At 31.7% G+C, this 13,633-nt stretch overlaps 2 protein-coding genes across 3 annotated transcripts; one reads left to right on the forward strand and one right to left on the reverse strand.

Moving 5' to 3' along the window:
• Nucleotides 1–399: 399 nt before the first annotated feature.
• Nucleotides 400–6,944, forward strand: LOC131609876 (acetyl-coenzyme A synthetase, chloroplastic/glyoxysomal). 2 transcript variants are annotated; one of them, XM_058881690.1, is made up of 19 exons: nt 400–570; nt 711–1,044; nt 1,155–1,298; nt 1,416–1,571; nt 1,856–1,978; nt 2,090–2,258; nt 3,080–3,162; nt 3,464–3,565; nt 3,660–3,748; nt 3,854–3,944; nt 4,188–4,301; nt 4,893–4,969; nt 5,058–5,136; nt 5,354–5,422; nt 5,523–5,698; nt 5,884–5,940; nt 6,080–6,170; nt 6,317–6,415; nt 6,545–6,944. In XM_058881690.1, exons 2-19 carry the CDS (start codon nt 712–714, stop codon nt 6,728–6,730), a joined length of 2,238 nt encoding a protein of 745 aa, XP_058737673.1. In that variant the 5' UTR covers nt 400–570; nt 711; the 3' UTR covers nt 6,731–6,944. The 2 variants fall into 2 exon arrangements, with proteins under 2 accessions (XP_058737673.1, XP_058737674.1); XM_058881691.1 differs by lacking the exon at nt 400–570 and having other exon boundaries at nt 590–1,044.
• Nucleotides 6,945–9,927: 2,983 nt separating this feature from the next.
• LOC131609877 (eukaryotic peptide chain release factor subunit 1-3) lies at nt 9,928–13,173 on the reverse strand. Its single transcript, XM_058881692.1, has 2 exons — nt 13,016–13,173; nt 9,928–11,462 (listed from the first exon to the last, which is right to left on the reverse strand). Exon 2 carries the CDS (start codon nt 11,435–11,437, stop codon nt 10,127–10,129), a length of 1,311 nt encoding a protein of 436 aa, XP_058737675.1. The 5' UTR covers nt 11,438–11,462; nt 13,016–13,173; the 3' UTR covers nt 9,928–10,126.
• Between the last annotated feature and the right edge of the window lie 460 nt (nt 13,174–13,633).

Below are 13,633 nucleotides of genomic sequence, written 5' to 3' on the forward strand. Positions count from 1 at the left end.
TATAAAAACCATTGAGATGAGATAGAATATTAAATTGATTTTTCAATTTCAAAATAAACTAAATTTTATCACAAACATTCTTATGTATATAAAAAAAATTAAATGTATTTCATAACCAATATATCTAATTTATATAGTAATTTAGATAAAATGGTTATTCATTAAATTTAAAAAATAACTTTTTTACTATAATAGAAATCTAATAGAATGGAATTTTGTTTTTCTTCCTAATTATTCTCTATAAACAATAATATAACTATCTTTAGATACATTTCACATCCTAAAATAATACTAATAAAACTCAAAATTTTGAAAATAACATTACAAATAGATAGTAGTGTTGTGTAATAGGATAGACAAAATCTGTTCCAATTGGCCCTCTGCAATTAAACTCAAAATGAATTTGTAATGACCCAATCCCCAAACACATACAACATTTTTACCAATTACATATCTCAACAAACCTTGAAGAACCAATAAAATTCAGTCAACAGTCATGATACAAAATTTTCAGTAAACTGATCCTATACAGATTTTCAGACTTATTTAATTCAAGGAGGAAATTTCTTTGTATGTGATCCCATATCACAACCGAATACATTTTTCACATTTTTCTTTTCTGTCTTCAATTTGCTTTCCCAATTAATTAATTAATTACTCATTTATTATTTATTAATTATTTATTCCGCTCTTCTTCAAACTTATGTCAGAATGTTCTCACAAATTGCGTTCAATCCAATTCTCTGTGCAACTCCACCATCGTTGAACGAGAAGAAGAAAATTCCGTTTTGTTCTTCTTCTTCTGGTTCTCTTCTCTGTAACATCGATTGTGTAAGTGGAAGAACGAATTCGATGGCTTCGAATCATAGAACTAACAATTACTTACGCCATTTGGAATCGATGAAGATTCTTCCATCTGGTGCTGGTAGAATTCCTCATCTGAATGCTGTTATTCTCGGTGAAAGTCTTGCTACCGAAGAAGAAGATTATGTTCTTCCTAGCGAAGAATTCGCTTCCAAAGCACATGTTCAGTCACCGGAACAGGTTCTTTTCTTCAGGAGTTTCTGTAGATTTTGACTTAGAAAAGTTTTTTTAATTTTTTTATGAATTTTTTTGAGTTTTGATTAGTGTATGTTTGTTTTGTGATCTGTTAGTATTTGGAGATGTATAAGAGATCCATTGAAGATCCTGCTGGATTTTGGTCTGAAATTGCATCTGATTTCTACTGGAAACAAAAATGGGGTGATCAAGTTTATAGTGAAAATTTGGATGTCACAAAAGGAAATATTAACATTGAGGTGATTTTTTTTTTTTTAAATTTTGTTTGAGTTGTACTATTCGGATCTCGATTTTTTGGTGTTTGTTTAAGGGTTGATGAGTGGTTGAAATTGAACCTTTTTGTGTTTTTGTCTCAGTGGTTCAAGGGTGGGATCACGAACATCTGTTATAATTGTGTGGATAGACATGTTGAAGCTGGACTTGGTGACAAAGTTGCGTTTTACTGGGAAGGGAATGAGATTGGTGTTGATGCTACTTTAACATATGCGCAGCTTCTTGAACAAGTTTGCCAGGTTGCTGTTTTTGTTTTTTGTTTTGGATATGTTAATGATGGTATATTAGTTGTTAATACTTACTTTTCCGGGTTTGGAACCGATCCTTCAACTCCTTTAACACTTAGCTCAAATTAGTTAAGTTAGTTAACTTGTGTGTTCTGATTTTCCTCTTTGTCTCTTTCTCATCCAAAAGGATATTTAGTCTAAAATGTTTCAACTTGAGTTGCTTGAATTGAATGTTTTGTTTTATAGATGGAAATTGGCAGAATGATTGGAGATGTGTATATATGTTTTTTTTCCAGGTTGCAAACTATCTGAAAGATCTTGGTGTCAAAAAGGGGGATGCTGTGATTATTTATTTGCCCATGCTTATGGAGCTTCCTATCACAATGCTTGCTTGTGCTCGCATTGGTGCTGTTCATTCGGTATCACACTAAAACTTTTTTGTCCTTGTCAAGTTATTTCTTGTTTATTTATGTTTTTAAACTATTAGATTGTTTGATTTGTTAATACTACTTGCTTTTTTATTTGTTTAGGTTGTATTTGCCGGTTTTTCTTCAGAATCTCTTTCGCAGAGAATCATTGATTGTAAGCCAAAAGTTGTAATTACTTCCAATGCTGTTAAGAGGGGCTCTAAGGTTATCTATCTTAAAGACATCGTTGATTCTGCCATCAATGATTCAGCTAAAAATGGGGTCTCTATAGGTGGGAATGGCATTGGTTTGTTTATTGTTCCAGCACTATAATCTCTTCTCTTCAATTAACTTTGCAGTTCTGTATCATGTATTAAAATTCAATCACTTGATCAGTATAGCTAATATGCATACTTAAACATATTAGAGAGAGATCGGAATGACTAATATCATTCACTTTTACATACATGATTAGTGACAGTGAGTAAATTTTAGCATGCTAGTAGGAAGATATGTCAATCGCTTTCTTTACATAAAAAGAGTATTTCTTTTTGACTTAAACAGTTTCTCAGTGAATTTCACAACTCTCTTCTGGTGTGATTTCATTTATATATCCTCTATTTTTTCTATTTTTAGTGAGATATTATGTATACAGAGAAGGATCACGAATCCCATATCAGTTTGGTGTGAGACACATAGCAATTATCTAAAGTAAACACTCTTGCCTCTTAAACCAGACTTACAGGACCTGACCTCTAAACTACATCAATAACTTTGATTGATAGTTTGAGAAATTGTCGTATGATGAAAACCTTGCATTAGGAAAACTATAATTACAATTTGTAATATTTTTATTGGCTTCTTAAATTGATATTGCTGAATAAAGAGTTGGGTGGTATGTGCTCAACCTTGCCATAGTTGGTTGTTGTCCAACCTTAAGACTTCTTTCACTATGTAACAAATGTTCCCGACTGAAGTTAGCAATATAATTACCTATGACAGTTTGTGCATAAGTGTATGCCATTACCACCCAGTTTCATCTTTAATTAATTCCTCATATTACTTTTATCTTCTTCTTTGACCGTTTCATTTGCACTTTTTGTGTCTAAGCAGATGTTTGCCTTACTTATGACAACACATTAGCCTTGACGAGGAAGGATACAAAATGGAAGGAAGGGCGAGATATATGGTGGCAGGTTAGTCTATAAGAGTTTTTTCTCTGTGCATAAATATTCTGACATGGCTATCTAACTGTCTCAATAGTAATACCTCTGGAAAATTCCTAATTTCTGCACCTTTTATGTGATCACTGATGATATACTTGTTTAGTCAAACTTCTTCTATTTCTAGTAGATGAATTTGTTTCTGTTGATAAGTAAACTCAAATTTTAAAATTTCATTTTTATGGGTGCTGAATATATTTTGAATGTTTGCGACCGTGGCTCCTATAATGACAACAGTTCACATTTTTTGCTACTTTTGTTACTGATGTTGCAGGATGTCATTCCCAAATATCCAACCACTTGTCCAGTGGAGTGGCTTGATGCTGAGGATCCACTTTTTCTACTCTATACAAGTGGGAGTACCGGAAAACCTAAGGTATTTGTGTTCTGTTATTGCTATAATGTTCCATTTCCCTCTTTTTATCACTCAACGTTGCTTCTTTCTAATATCTAATATATGTTTCTAAAAGGGTGTCGTCCATACAACTGGTGGTTATATGGTATACACTGCAACAACATTTAAGTATGCATTTGATCACAAACCATCTGATGTCTACTGGTAACTTCGAAAGCTCATCTTGCATAATTTTTTATCTTTGAAGTGTTCTTGGTGAAAACAGGATCAGTAGTCTTATTTAACAACCCCCTTATTCCCTGATTAAAGGTGCACAGCGGATTGTGGTTGGATTACTGGGCACAGCTATGTCACTTATGGACCCATACTCAATGGTGCAACTGTTGTTCTGTATGAAGGGGTAATAATTTTGAAACATAGTGCAAAATTTTGATTCCCTCAAGCTAAGCTTTATAGATAATTTTTTTGACTTGCCTACATATTTTAGAAAGATTGATATTATGGGGTTTTTGAAAAAATTAATAGTGATTTCCACCAACATCATTCTATTAATTTGGCAATTTGAGTTAATGGATAAATTTTTTTTAAGAGTCATGGAATTGCAAAGAAATATTTTGCGCTGAATCTGATACTATGAATGCAGGCTCCCAATTATCCTGATGCTGGGCGTAGTTGGAACATTATTGATAAATTTAAAGTATCAATATTCTACACTGCCCCTACATTGGTGCGGTCCCTCATGCAATATGGTGATGAGGTAAGATACATCTATGCTTACTCGATACCTTCCTGAAAAATTATTTGTAATGTGAAAAAATGCTCTTACACATGGAAAAGAATTGAAAGTAAAACATTGCAGAAGAATGTATACAATATCAAACAGGACTGACTGGAAGCATCATTAGCATAATTAGTGGTTCCTTAAGCCTTTCTTGCCCCTTCTGTTCCACCCCACATGTATGATGCAAGCAGCAGGGTTCTGCCTTTTCCCATTTGTGTTGCTTTACGCATATGGAACCTTGAAGATAGATATTCAGTAGTTTGGGTCAATAATCTCTCTTATTACTACTTCCACATATTCCTTTGTGAATAATCATATGCGAGAATATTTATATTATTGTTTCTAGTTCACTGTTGTCAATCTTATTCAATAATTTATCTAAAAAAAGTTGAATGCATCCTCTTGAGATTAATACTGTCGCATATCTTGCATGATATAATTTTAATTTTATGTACATCTATTGCATATAACAAGGGAACTCCGTCCAATGCAAGTAGTGTTCAGAGTTCCTTATGTTCTAAATTTAGTTATTTGTCATTGTTCGTTCTAAAATGGTTATTCATGCAGCATGTTACCCGCTACTCAAGGAAATCTTTACGAGTACTGGGAAGTGTAGGCGAGCCCATAAATCCAAGTGCATGGAGGTTAATATCTGTATTTTTGTTGGTAATTACAGCTTAGTTTTCCATATCATATAACATTCTGATGCATACTTTGCTCATTCTCTCTCAGATGGTTTTACAATGTCGTTGGAGATTCAAGATGCCCTATCTCTGACACTTGGTGGCAAACAGAAACTGGTGGCTTCATGGTATTTTAACTTCTAATGGCTATCTATGTTCTATATGATTCTAATGACAGACACTAAACATGTAATTTAGGTCGATTCCATTAGTAGCAGTATCACATCTACATAGTTGAAGTGCTAATTGAGAGTTGGATTTTGTATAAAAGTCTTCACACACGTGCACACTCATATTTTGTGCATCTCAGTCTTTGGGATTGAAATTCTTCACTGCTGCTTGCAGATAACTCCACTACCTGGTGCTTGGCCCCAGAAGCCTGGTTCTGCTACTTGCCCTTTCTTTGGAGTCGAGGTCTGTTAAGAAAACCAAATTTGTTCATTTTTTCCCGCTCTTTTTTACTACTAGTAGTTCAGTATGCCAATTTCTCTGACAAGTTATATTGTTATTTTAGCCTGTCATAGTGGATGAGAAAGGTGTTGCGTTAGAAGGAGAGTGTAGTGGTTACTTGTGTGTTAAGAGATCATGGCCAGGGGCATTCAGAACTTTGTATGGCGATCATGAACGATATGAAACAACATATTTCAAGCCCTTTGCTGGCTACTATTTCAGTGGTGATGGCTGCAGCAGGTTAGTGTGCCTAAACATTTCATACTCATATACTTTGGAGTCTCACGTTAATATCTTTGAATTCAAGTCTAGGCTGTGTAAATTATTATTTTGCAGCCTTCCTTCAAATACAGGAATCCACAGAAAGAGCTTTTGAAAATGTGTGGGATGATTAATTATGTTCTATGCTCTTGACTTTGTTTCAGGGATAAAGATGGATACTATTGGCTTACTGGGAGAGTTGACGACGTCATTAATGTCAGGTATTCTTTGAATTCCATAATCTCTTTCTAGTGATTTGTCAATCTTGGAATTTCATTCTTCATAAGTGCAAGCATGTACATATGAATTGACATACAATTCATTTATGATGTTTATATCTGATACTCTTGATATGTGCAGTGGCCATCGTATTGGGACAGCTGAAGTAGAATCAGCTCTAGTTTCACATCCAAAATGTGCTGAAGCAGCCGTTGTAGGCGTGGAGCACGAGGTATAACCTAAATAACAATCTCTCACACGTATATTCAACTTCAAATGTGATTTTTGTGCGTCAAAGAAATTAAGCAGTTTCTGTATAGCATCAACACGTTATTGCCGTCTGTCTGAAATCTGAATCATCTACCGTTACTACTGTAGGTTAAAGGACAGAGTATATATGCTTTTGTTACTCTTGTGGACGGTGTTCCATACAGTGAAGAACTGCGTAAGGACCTCGTACTCACAGTTCGAAAGCAGGTCTATACATAATCCCTTATATCTTCATACAAAGTGTTGTGATGATCTGATTGATCCTGTAGTATAGATCAAATTGTAAGACTTCATTTTATAACTTATTTTTCACATATTTTGTTTAAAACATTTCAGATAGGAGCGTTTGCAGCACCTGACAAAATCCACTGGGCACCTGGGCTCCCAAAAACAAGGAGCGGAAAGATAATGAGAAGAATTCTTAGAAAAATTGCGTCGAGGCAGCTAGATGAACTCGGAGATACAAGTACCATTGCAGAGCCACAAGTGGTCAACCAACTTATTGAACTTATTGATTCATGAAGCCTTAAACTCTGTACTATTTAAGGTGTAGTAACAGAAAAGTAGATCAGTTACTGACTCTAGTCAATGGGAATTGAGAGATTAGTTTTTAAATTTATATCTGTCTCTATTTTTCGGAATAATAATCCTCATTTATGTGATAAATAAGTAATTTAGTTTGTACTAGGTAATAAATTGAGGGAAAATAAAAGAAACTGAGAAAATATTTTGAAAATTTGGAAAGAAATGCTGATGTTTTACTTCATTATTTAGGTTGCTGATTCCAACTACTCCCTCCGTTTTTTATTATAAGTCGTTTTGGAAAAAAAAATTGTATTTAAATATAAGTCGCTTTACAATTCCAATAATTAATGCTATTTTTTCTATTATATCCTTAAATATTTATTATTCTCTCTCCTTTCAATTATATAAATTTATCTTCCATATGTCATTAATGAAGGATAAATTTGTAGAAACCTTCATAATTTCCCATTTTCATACAACAATTATTATTTTTTTTAAACTGTGTTAAAAGTCTAAAACGACTTATAATAAAAAACGGAGGGAGTATTAGTTATAACTAACTAACAGAAATAGCAAAGTCGACTAGAATTTATGACTAATTTTTTAAAATACTTTTTATATAAAAATTAAAAATGCATCTCTTTTATTTTAAAAAACAAGTAGGTTCAATTACTCTAGAGGATTAGGAATTATTTGAGAATTTTTAAATTGATCAATAAATTATAAAAATTATAATCAGATTTGTAAAGTTGTCAAAAAATATATAACCAAGTCGTTGAACTAAAAAAGTATACGTCTTACAAATCGTGTAAAAGTTTAGGGTCCTAATTACATGTTATTTAAAATTCTAAATAAAAATCCAATTAAAAGCACTTTTAGTTCAAAATTTAATTATAAATTATTTACATGTAAGTTCTCAATTGGAAACATTTTAATTTGAAGGCCTATAAAGTAATTAAACTTAAAAAAAAAAATTCAAGTAGGAAATAGAATAAAACAAAAACATAGTAGTAAAAATACTATTCATTTTAATTTCATTTTCATTTTACTAAAGGCAAGGATTTCTTTTATTTAAATGTAGTTTTTTTAATTATGACATTTTGTGAGATTATTTTTATCTGTGTTTTTTAAAGTATTTTAAAAGATAGGTTAGATATATCCTACTATAGTTTTTAGGTTATATATATATATATATATATATATATATATATATATATATATATATATATATATATATATATATATATATATATATATATATATATATATATATATATATATATATATATATATATATATATATATATATATATATATATATATATATATAGGGGATGTATCAAGTAGGAGGAATTTTTAAATAAGAGATAAGAGCATCTAATCCTAACCATTGGATTAATCAAGAGAGAGAAATTAAATTATTTATTAAAATATTAATATAATTATTATTTCTCTCTCTTGATTAATCCAATGGTTAGCATTGAATGCTCTTATCTCTTATTTAAAAACACTCCTACTTGATACATTCCCTATATATATATATAAAGGTTTTTCGTATCATTTCTCCCTTTATATTAAGAGTAATGATATTCTTACACCAATACATACTCCCAACACTATTCACCGTATTTATTCGACGAATAGTATTTTTTAAAATAAAAAATATTTTATGAACAGTGAACACTGACATGCACGTGAGCAAACGATGATAAAGTTAGTTAATAATATATATAGAATAGGTTAATGAAGTCATCAATTAATCGTCAAAATGTTAAAATAATTTAGTAAAATAAAATTGGTTAATGAAAAGTAAAAAATTGGTTAATAAAGTAATGAAGTTGGTTATTAAATGTCCAGATATATTAAAAATAATTTTTAATAGTAAAATAAAATGGGTTAATGTAGTGTAAAATATTGGTTAATAAAGCTCATATATTAAAAATTACTTTTAGTGGTAAAATAAAGTTGGTTAAAGAAATATAAACGATTGGTTAATGAAGATATAAAGTTGGCTAGTGACAATTTTATATCGGTATCTCTTAATCTAAACAAATTTTAAAAATAAAAAAAGTATTTATTATTATAATAATATTTTACTGTTCACGCCACTCTTCAAAAATATATATTTTTATTAAAAAAAATACTATTCACTATATAAATAGGTATATACTGTTAGATGTAAGTATTGATGTTGGAATTTGGTGTACGGATAACATTACTTTTATATTAACCTATGTTCAACTTCAAACTAATGCGCACAAAAAACAAAAACAAAAAAGAAAATAAAAAATTTATTGAGTGTAAGAAGTCAATGATTTTTTATTAAATGGAACAAAATGATTTTTTATTAAATAGAATGAAATAGAGGTTGATTGATGTCCTAGGCTTGAATGCAAGGAAAAGAATGAAAACCGAATTTATTCACGAACTCTGTTTTAAATTGAGGAAAATTTTCTAAAATGTTGAAGGAAGAGAAAATGTCTAGCATGTTATATGGTAGAGAAGATAACCTCAGATAAAAAAAATAAGGACATTAACCTTCATAAAAATTCCGGAACTTAATCTCCAAATATTTTCATATATATTTTGGCTTGAATCTATTTTGGCTTGAATCTGAAACTTTGATTGATTCTTAATACATCCGAAGGTTAAGTTCCAAATTCTAGAAATATCATAGATTTTTCACTAAAGTGCCTGAACACCACTAGGATGCCAAGAGTAATGCCATAAACAAAAAATACAAATTTGTTCTTGTTTGAAAAACACAACAAATCCACCAACCGATACATGTAGGGGAGGCAATCATAAAAGTGCGGAAGATTTCACTTATGCTTAAAAAATGGACGCTATAAAGATCAATTAAACTTAAATCTAAGTTATGTAAAAAGTTATCAAGTGTTGATATCTAATCTTTAAACTAATTTACTATCAATAACTTAATTTTTATGCATAAATCAATCACATTTTACCGTGTAAATATTTATAAGAACATTTGAAAGCTATCGATAGTAAAATAAGATTATGATACAATTTGATCAGATGTATGAATGAAAAGTTCTATACTACATAACAATGAATCTCATACATCAGTATAATGCATAAAACATTTTGTTCCATAGAATAAGGAAATGAAAGAAAATAAAATTAGTAATAGAAGTTGCTGGCAATGGAAAATAAAAGTGAGTCAAATTCAGTGCCATAAAATTCAAATGATGTATAGGAAATATTAGGTGAAGTAAAAGTCATTCATACAATTATCCAAAACAAAATTCAATGCAAGACACTAGAATAATAGATGTTTAGTGCACATTTGGAATCAACCTTGATTTCACAAAATCACAACGGTACCATGATTTTGGGGCACTGATTCTACCAAACTCGTCAATTACACATTTAATCAGAATCCTCGTACACTCCATCATCATCAGATAACTCATCAAATGATCTGATATCAAGCTGGTAGCGAAGCATACCTCCGATGCCACCAAACCCTCTGCAAAACTGTGACCCTTCTTGGGATTTGTTGGTCACAAATTCCAGCGTGCATCCAAATTTTTTGTACTCATTCGCAAACCACTCAAGTAACGGCAGCTTCTCTTGAACCTCCAACTCTGCAGAGGTTTCCGCATCGCGGAATTGGCTTTGATCACTCTCTTGTTCCTTCTTCAAATGCTTTATTACAATCTCACCGGTTGTAGCATTTTTTAGCACATACCTGTTAATATCCAAATTTTCCCATACAATGAGTGTTTCAACAGCACCCATTTCTAGAGCCTTCAATGTGTCGTCAACTCCGTAAACATATTTCCCAGTTTCTTGGCTTATCTCTTCAAAATATTTTCCTATCAAGCGTTTCTCTTGTATGAACTTCACATTAGATAGAATCTCAGCAGATAACTCAATAGCTTGATTAAATCCATTTTCCCCACCATAGGAAACATCGACCACGTTCAATATCTTTGCTTGCAAGCGAGGATCGAACATATCGGACTGGCTAAGCTCAGTCTTGAAGTCGGCCGAACCAGCAAGTATGAGTCCGGCAACATTAGGCTGACTAGTAGCAGGGTTGATGTAAAACTGAGTAGCAAGTTCTGCAGTCTTCCTAACATAATTGTGTCGTTTTTCCATACGAAGACGAGCAAAACGCAGAGCTGACTGCCCTCCTCTACCGTGTTTCTTTGGTAGATCAACAGTAAACTTATGAAGCACCTCACGAGTATTTCCACTTAGAGTCCCGAAAAGGGTTCCATTTCCATCCATAATTATAAAACCAAACTTGTCATCTGATTCTAGAAGTTCGTTTAGAGCTTCTGTGTGAAACTTGTTATCACAAAGATAAAGTGATGCATTAATTGGTTTGAAAGGTTCAAAATCAATTGTTACTTTCTTTTCCTTTCCATCATCAGTGACAATGGTACCCGTATAAAGAACCAATCCATTCGGAGGAACCTTATTGTACAGTTTCAACCTCTGTTGAGCAGAAGTAATGGCTCCAAGCACAGATTGTCGGTTTACCCTACTTTTGATATTTGAAGCAGTTCCATATTCATCTCCCAACATCTTAGTGACACGAGATACTTGATCGCGTGGAGGCATTATCAGAGAAATCATGCTGGTACCATTACCTCTTGCAGCTTCCAATGCTTTGATCAACTTTTTGATCTTCCATATCTCAATGTTCTTGTCAGATTCACCGTCAGCCATCGCTTATGCAGACAGAAAGAATAGCCTACAAACAAACCATGCATGTGAATGGAACCAAAATAAGGAAACCAAGTATTAAACACACAATTTCTGTTACACAACAATTACGATCTTCATCTACCATATGGAGGTAAAACCGTAGCTATAAACTACCAAGAGGAACATAGTTCTTGAAAACCACTCCCTTGGCGTTGTTAAGTAGTATTCATACAATACACAAATTGGGATTTAATTGAACATACTTCATTATAATAACTTAATTTTTCTCTTCCACTAAACAAAAAAAATGCTTTATAATCATAACAGAAAATCCCTTTCCGTTTCATAAGAGAAGTAAATACCAAGTGCCTATACTCAAGGAATTTAGAGTCATAAACTAATTGAAATGAATTTTTCTCAAGATAAAAACTATTTTCAAAGAGACGGTAGAGCTGGAAATTTAAAAGCAAGGCCAAAAAAGAACCAAAAGCAATAGTTAATGCAAATATTAAGCATTAATACAAACTTTCTTGAACAACATCACCTACAACCCCCCTATGGGCTATACGACACTATAATTTCTATCATTCATATTATAAACCATTAAGTGGGAAGTACATAGATGACAACTAACATGTAAAATAGTACCCAGTTAAAGCTTACAAATTATAAATGGCATAAATCATAATCTTAAGAATGATTAGACAAGTTAATGTGTTAAACCAAACACCTTGTTATGTATACCTACAAATGGAATGCAATTTTTTCTACCTAGACTTAGTGAACAAACATAATCACATAATATAATTATAATTCCCTATGAAGCATAGACACTTCGAACACAACTCTCTTACACGGCAACACCAGTAATAATTTGAAAAAAAATGAATAAATTAAACGAAATCACAAGTATGATGTCCGACGCGAACACTAACACCAACCCAGACACACCTTTTTTTTTAGGTGTCAGTGCTACATAGATAATACTCCTTCTGTCCCACAATGAGTGATTCATTTAGAATAAAATAATATCCTAAAATGAATGACCCATTTCAATTTACAATACACTTTTTTCAATTCTACTCTCTAATTAATAAAAATTTCATAATTTCCTATACATGATAAGGGTAATATAGTAAAAATAACATTCTCTTTTTTACTTTTATACACTTTTCTTAATCTGTATAAAATGGTGAGCTTGGTCACTCATGGGACGGAGGAAGTATCTGCAAGCTAATATGATTTCATAATTGGTAGAGAAAAAGTATAATAATTACAATAAACACCATAACTTCCTATCATAAACAACATAACACCAGTCCTATGAGGAAATAAAAGGTCAAATTTCAAGTCAACAATGAAAAACTGAAGTCAAATTTCAAAACACAAAGCAAGTTACATCGGTCAAATCAAATGAAACACACTCCGATGCAAATCCTTCTACTACAAACCAGAAACAAATCAAATCGAAGATGCAAACTTCAAATCCAACAAAACCGATAAACAAATTGAGAAAGCGAGTGACCAAAACGATTCAACTCGTAATAGGTTCAAGTAAATGGAAAGGTGATAACTGATTGAATCGGAGAAGAGGTGTACCTGGCGGTAGGAGTATCTAGGGTTTTCGCCGGCGCTTCTGTAAGAAAATATCAAGACTCGGAAAGTGACAAGTTTGAAAGAGAAGAATTTTGTATGGTGTTTTGGATGATTAATAAAATTTGGATCTGGTTTTTCCGCCGTTGGATTAGATATTTTAATGTTTTTAGTGAAGGTTGAGATGCATTATGAAACTACTAGTAGTATTCAGTGTTTTGTTTTTCTGACCAAGTTCAATGAAAATTTAGATCTTTTACCCATTAAAGTCAATACATTTTACTCGTAAAGACTTGTGCGGCCAACAACAAAAGAAAAACTAATGTGATTGGTTTTAAAAAGAAAGTTAGAAAAGAGAAATAAATTAAATCAAGAGGTAGTGTTTTTTTTATAGAGTGGTCTCCTTTCTTTCGTACCGACTAATCAAATCGAGAATATTATTGTCTTACGTAACTTCTAAAAGTTGGTTCTAGGCTCCTTCGAACTCGAGACCTCAAAGAGAGTTCTTGTTTGATTTTTATTTGCGGTTAGAAATAAAGAAATAAATAAAATTTAAAGTGTTGTTTATTATAAAATAAATATGAAAAATAAATATATATAAAATAAATACAAAATAAATATATA

Source organism: Vicia villosa, linkage group LG6, assembly GCF_029867415.1.
Source record: "Vicia villosa cultivar HV-30 ecotype Madison, WI linkage group LG6, Vvil1.0, whole genome shotgun sequence".
Classification (NCBI taxonomy): domain Eukaryota; kingdom Viridiplantae; phylum Streptophyta; class Magnoliopsida; order Fabales; family Fabaceae; genus Vicia; species Vicia villosa.

What these genes read in the sequence shown, in the direction of transcription:
- LOC131609876 (XM_058881690.1), top strand. Translation starts at nt 712, where the DNA reads ATGTTCTCACAAATTGCGTTCAATCCAATTCTCTGTGCAACTCCACCA. An exon ending in TTCTTGAACAAGTTTGCCAG is followed by an intron (nt 1,572 to 1,855) that starts GTTGCTGTTTTT and finishes TTTTTTTTCCAG; the next exon opens with GTTGCAAACTATCTGAAAGA. An exon ending in GACGACGTCATTAATGTCAG is followed by an intron (nt 5,941 to 6,079) that starts GTATTCTTTGAA and finishes TGATATGTGCAG; the next exon opens with TGGCCATCGTATTGGGACAG.
- LOC131609877 (XM_058881692.1), bottom strand. Translation starts at nt 11,437, where the DNA reads ATGGCTGACGGTGAATCTGACAAGAACATTGAGATATGGAAGATCAAA.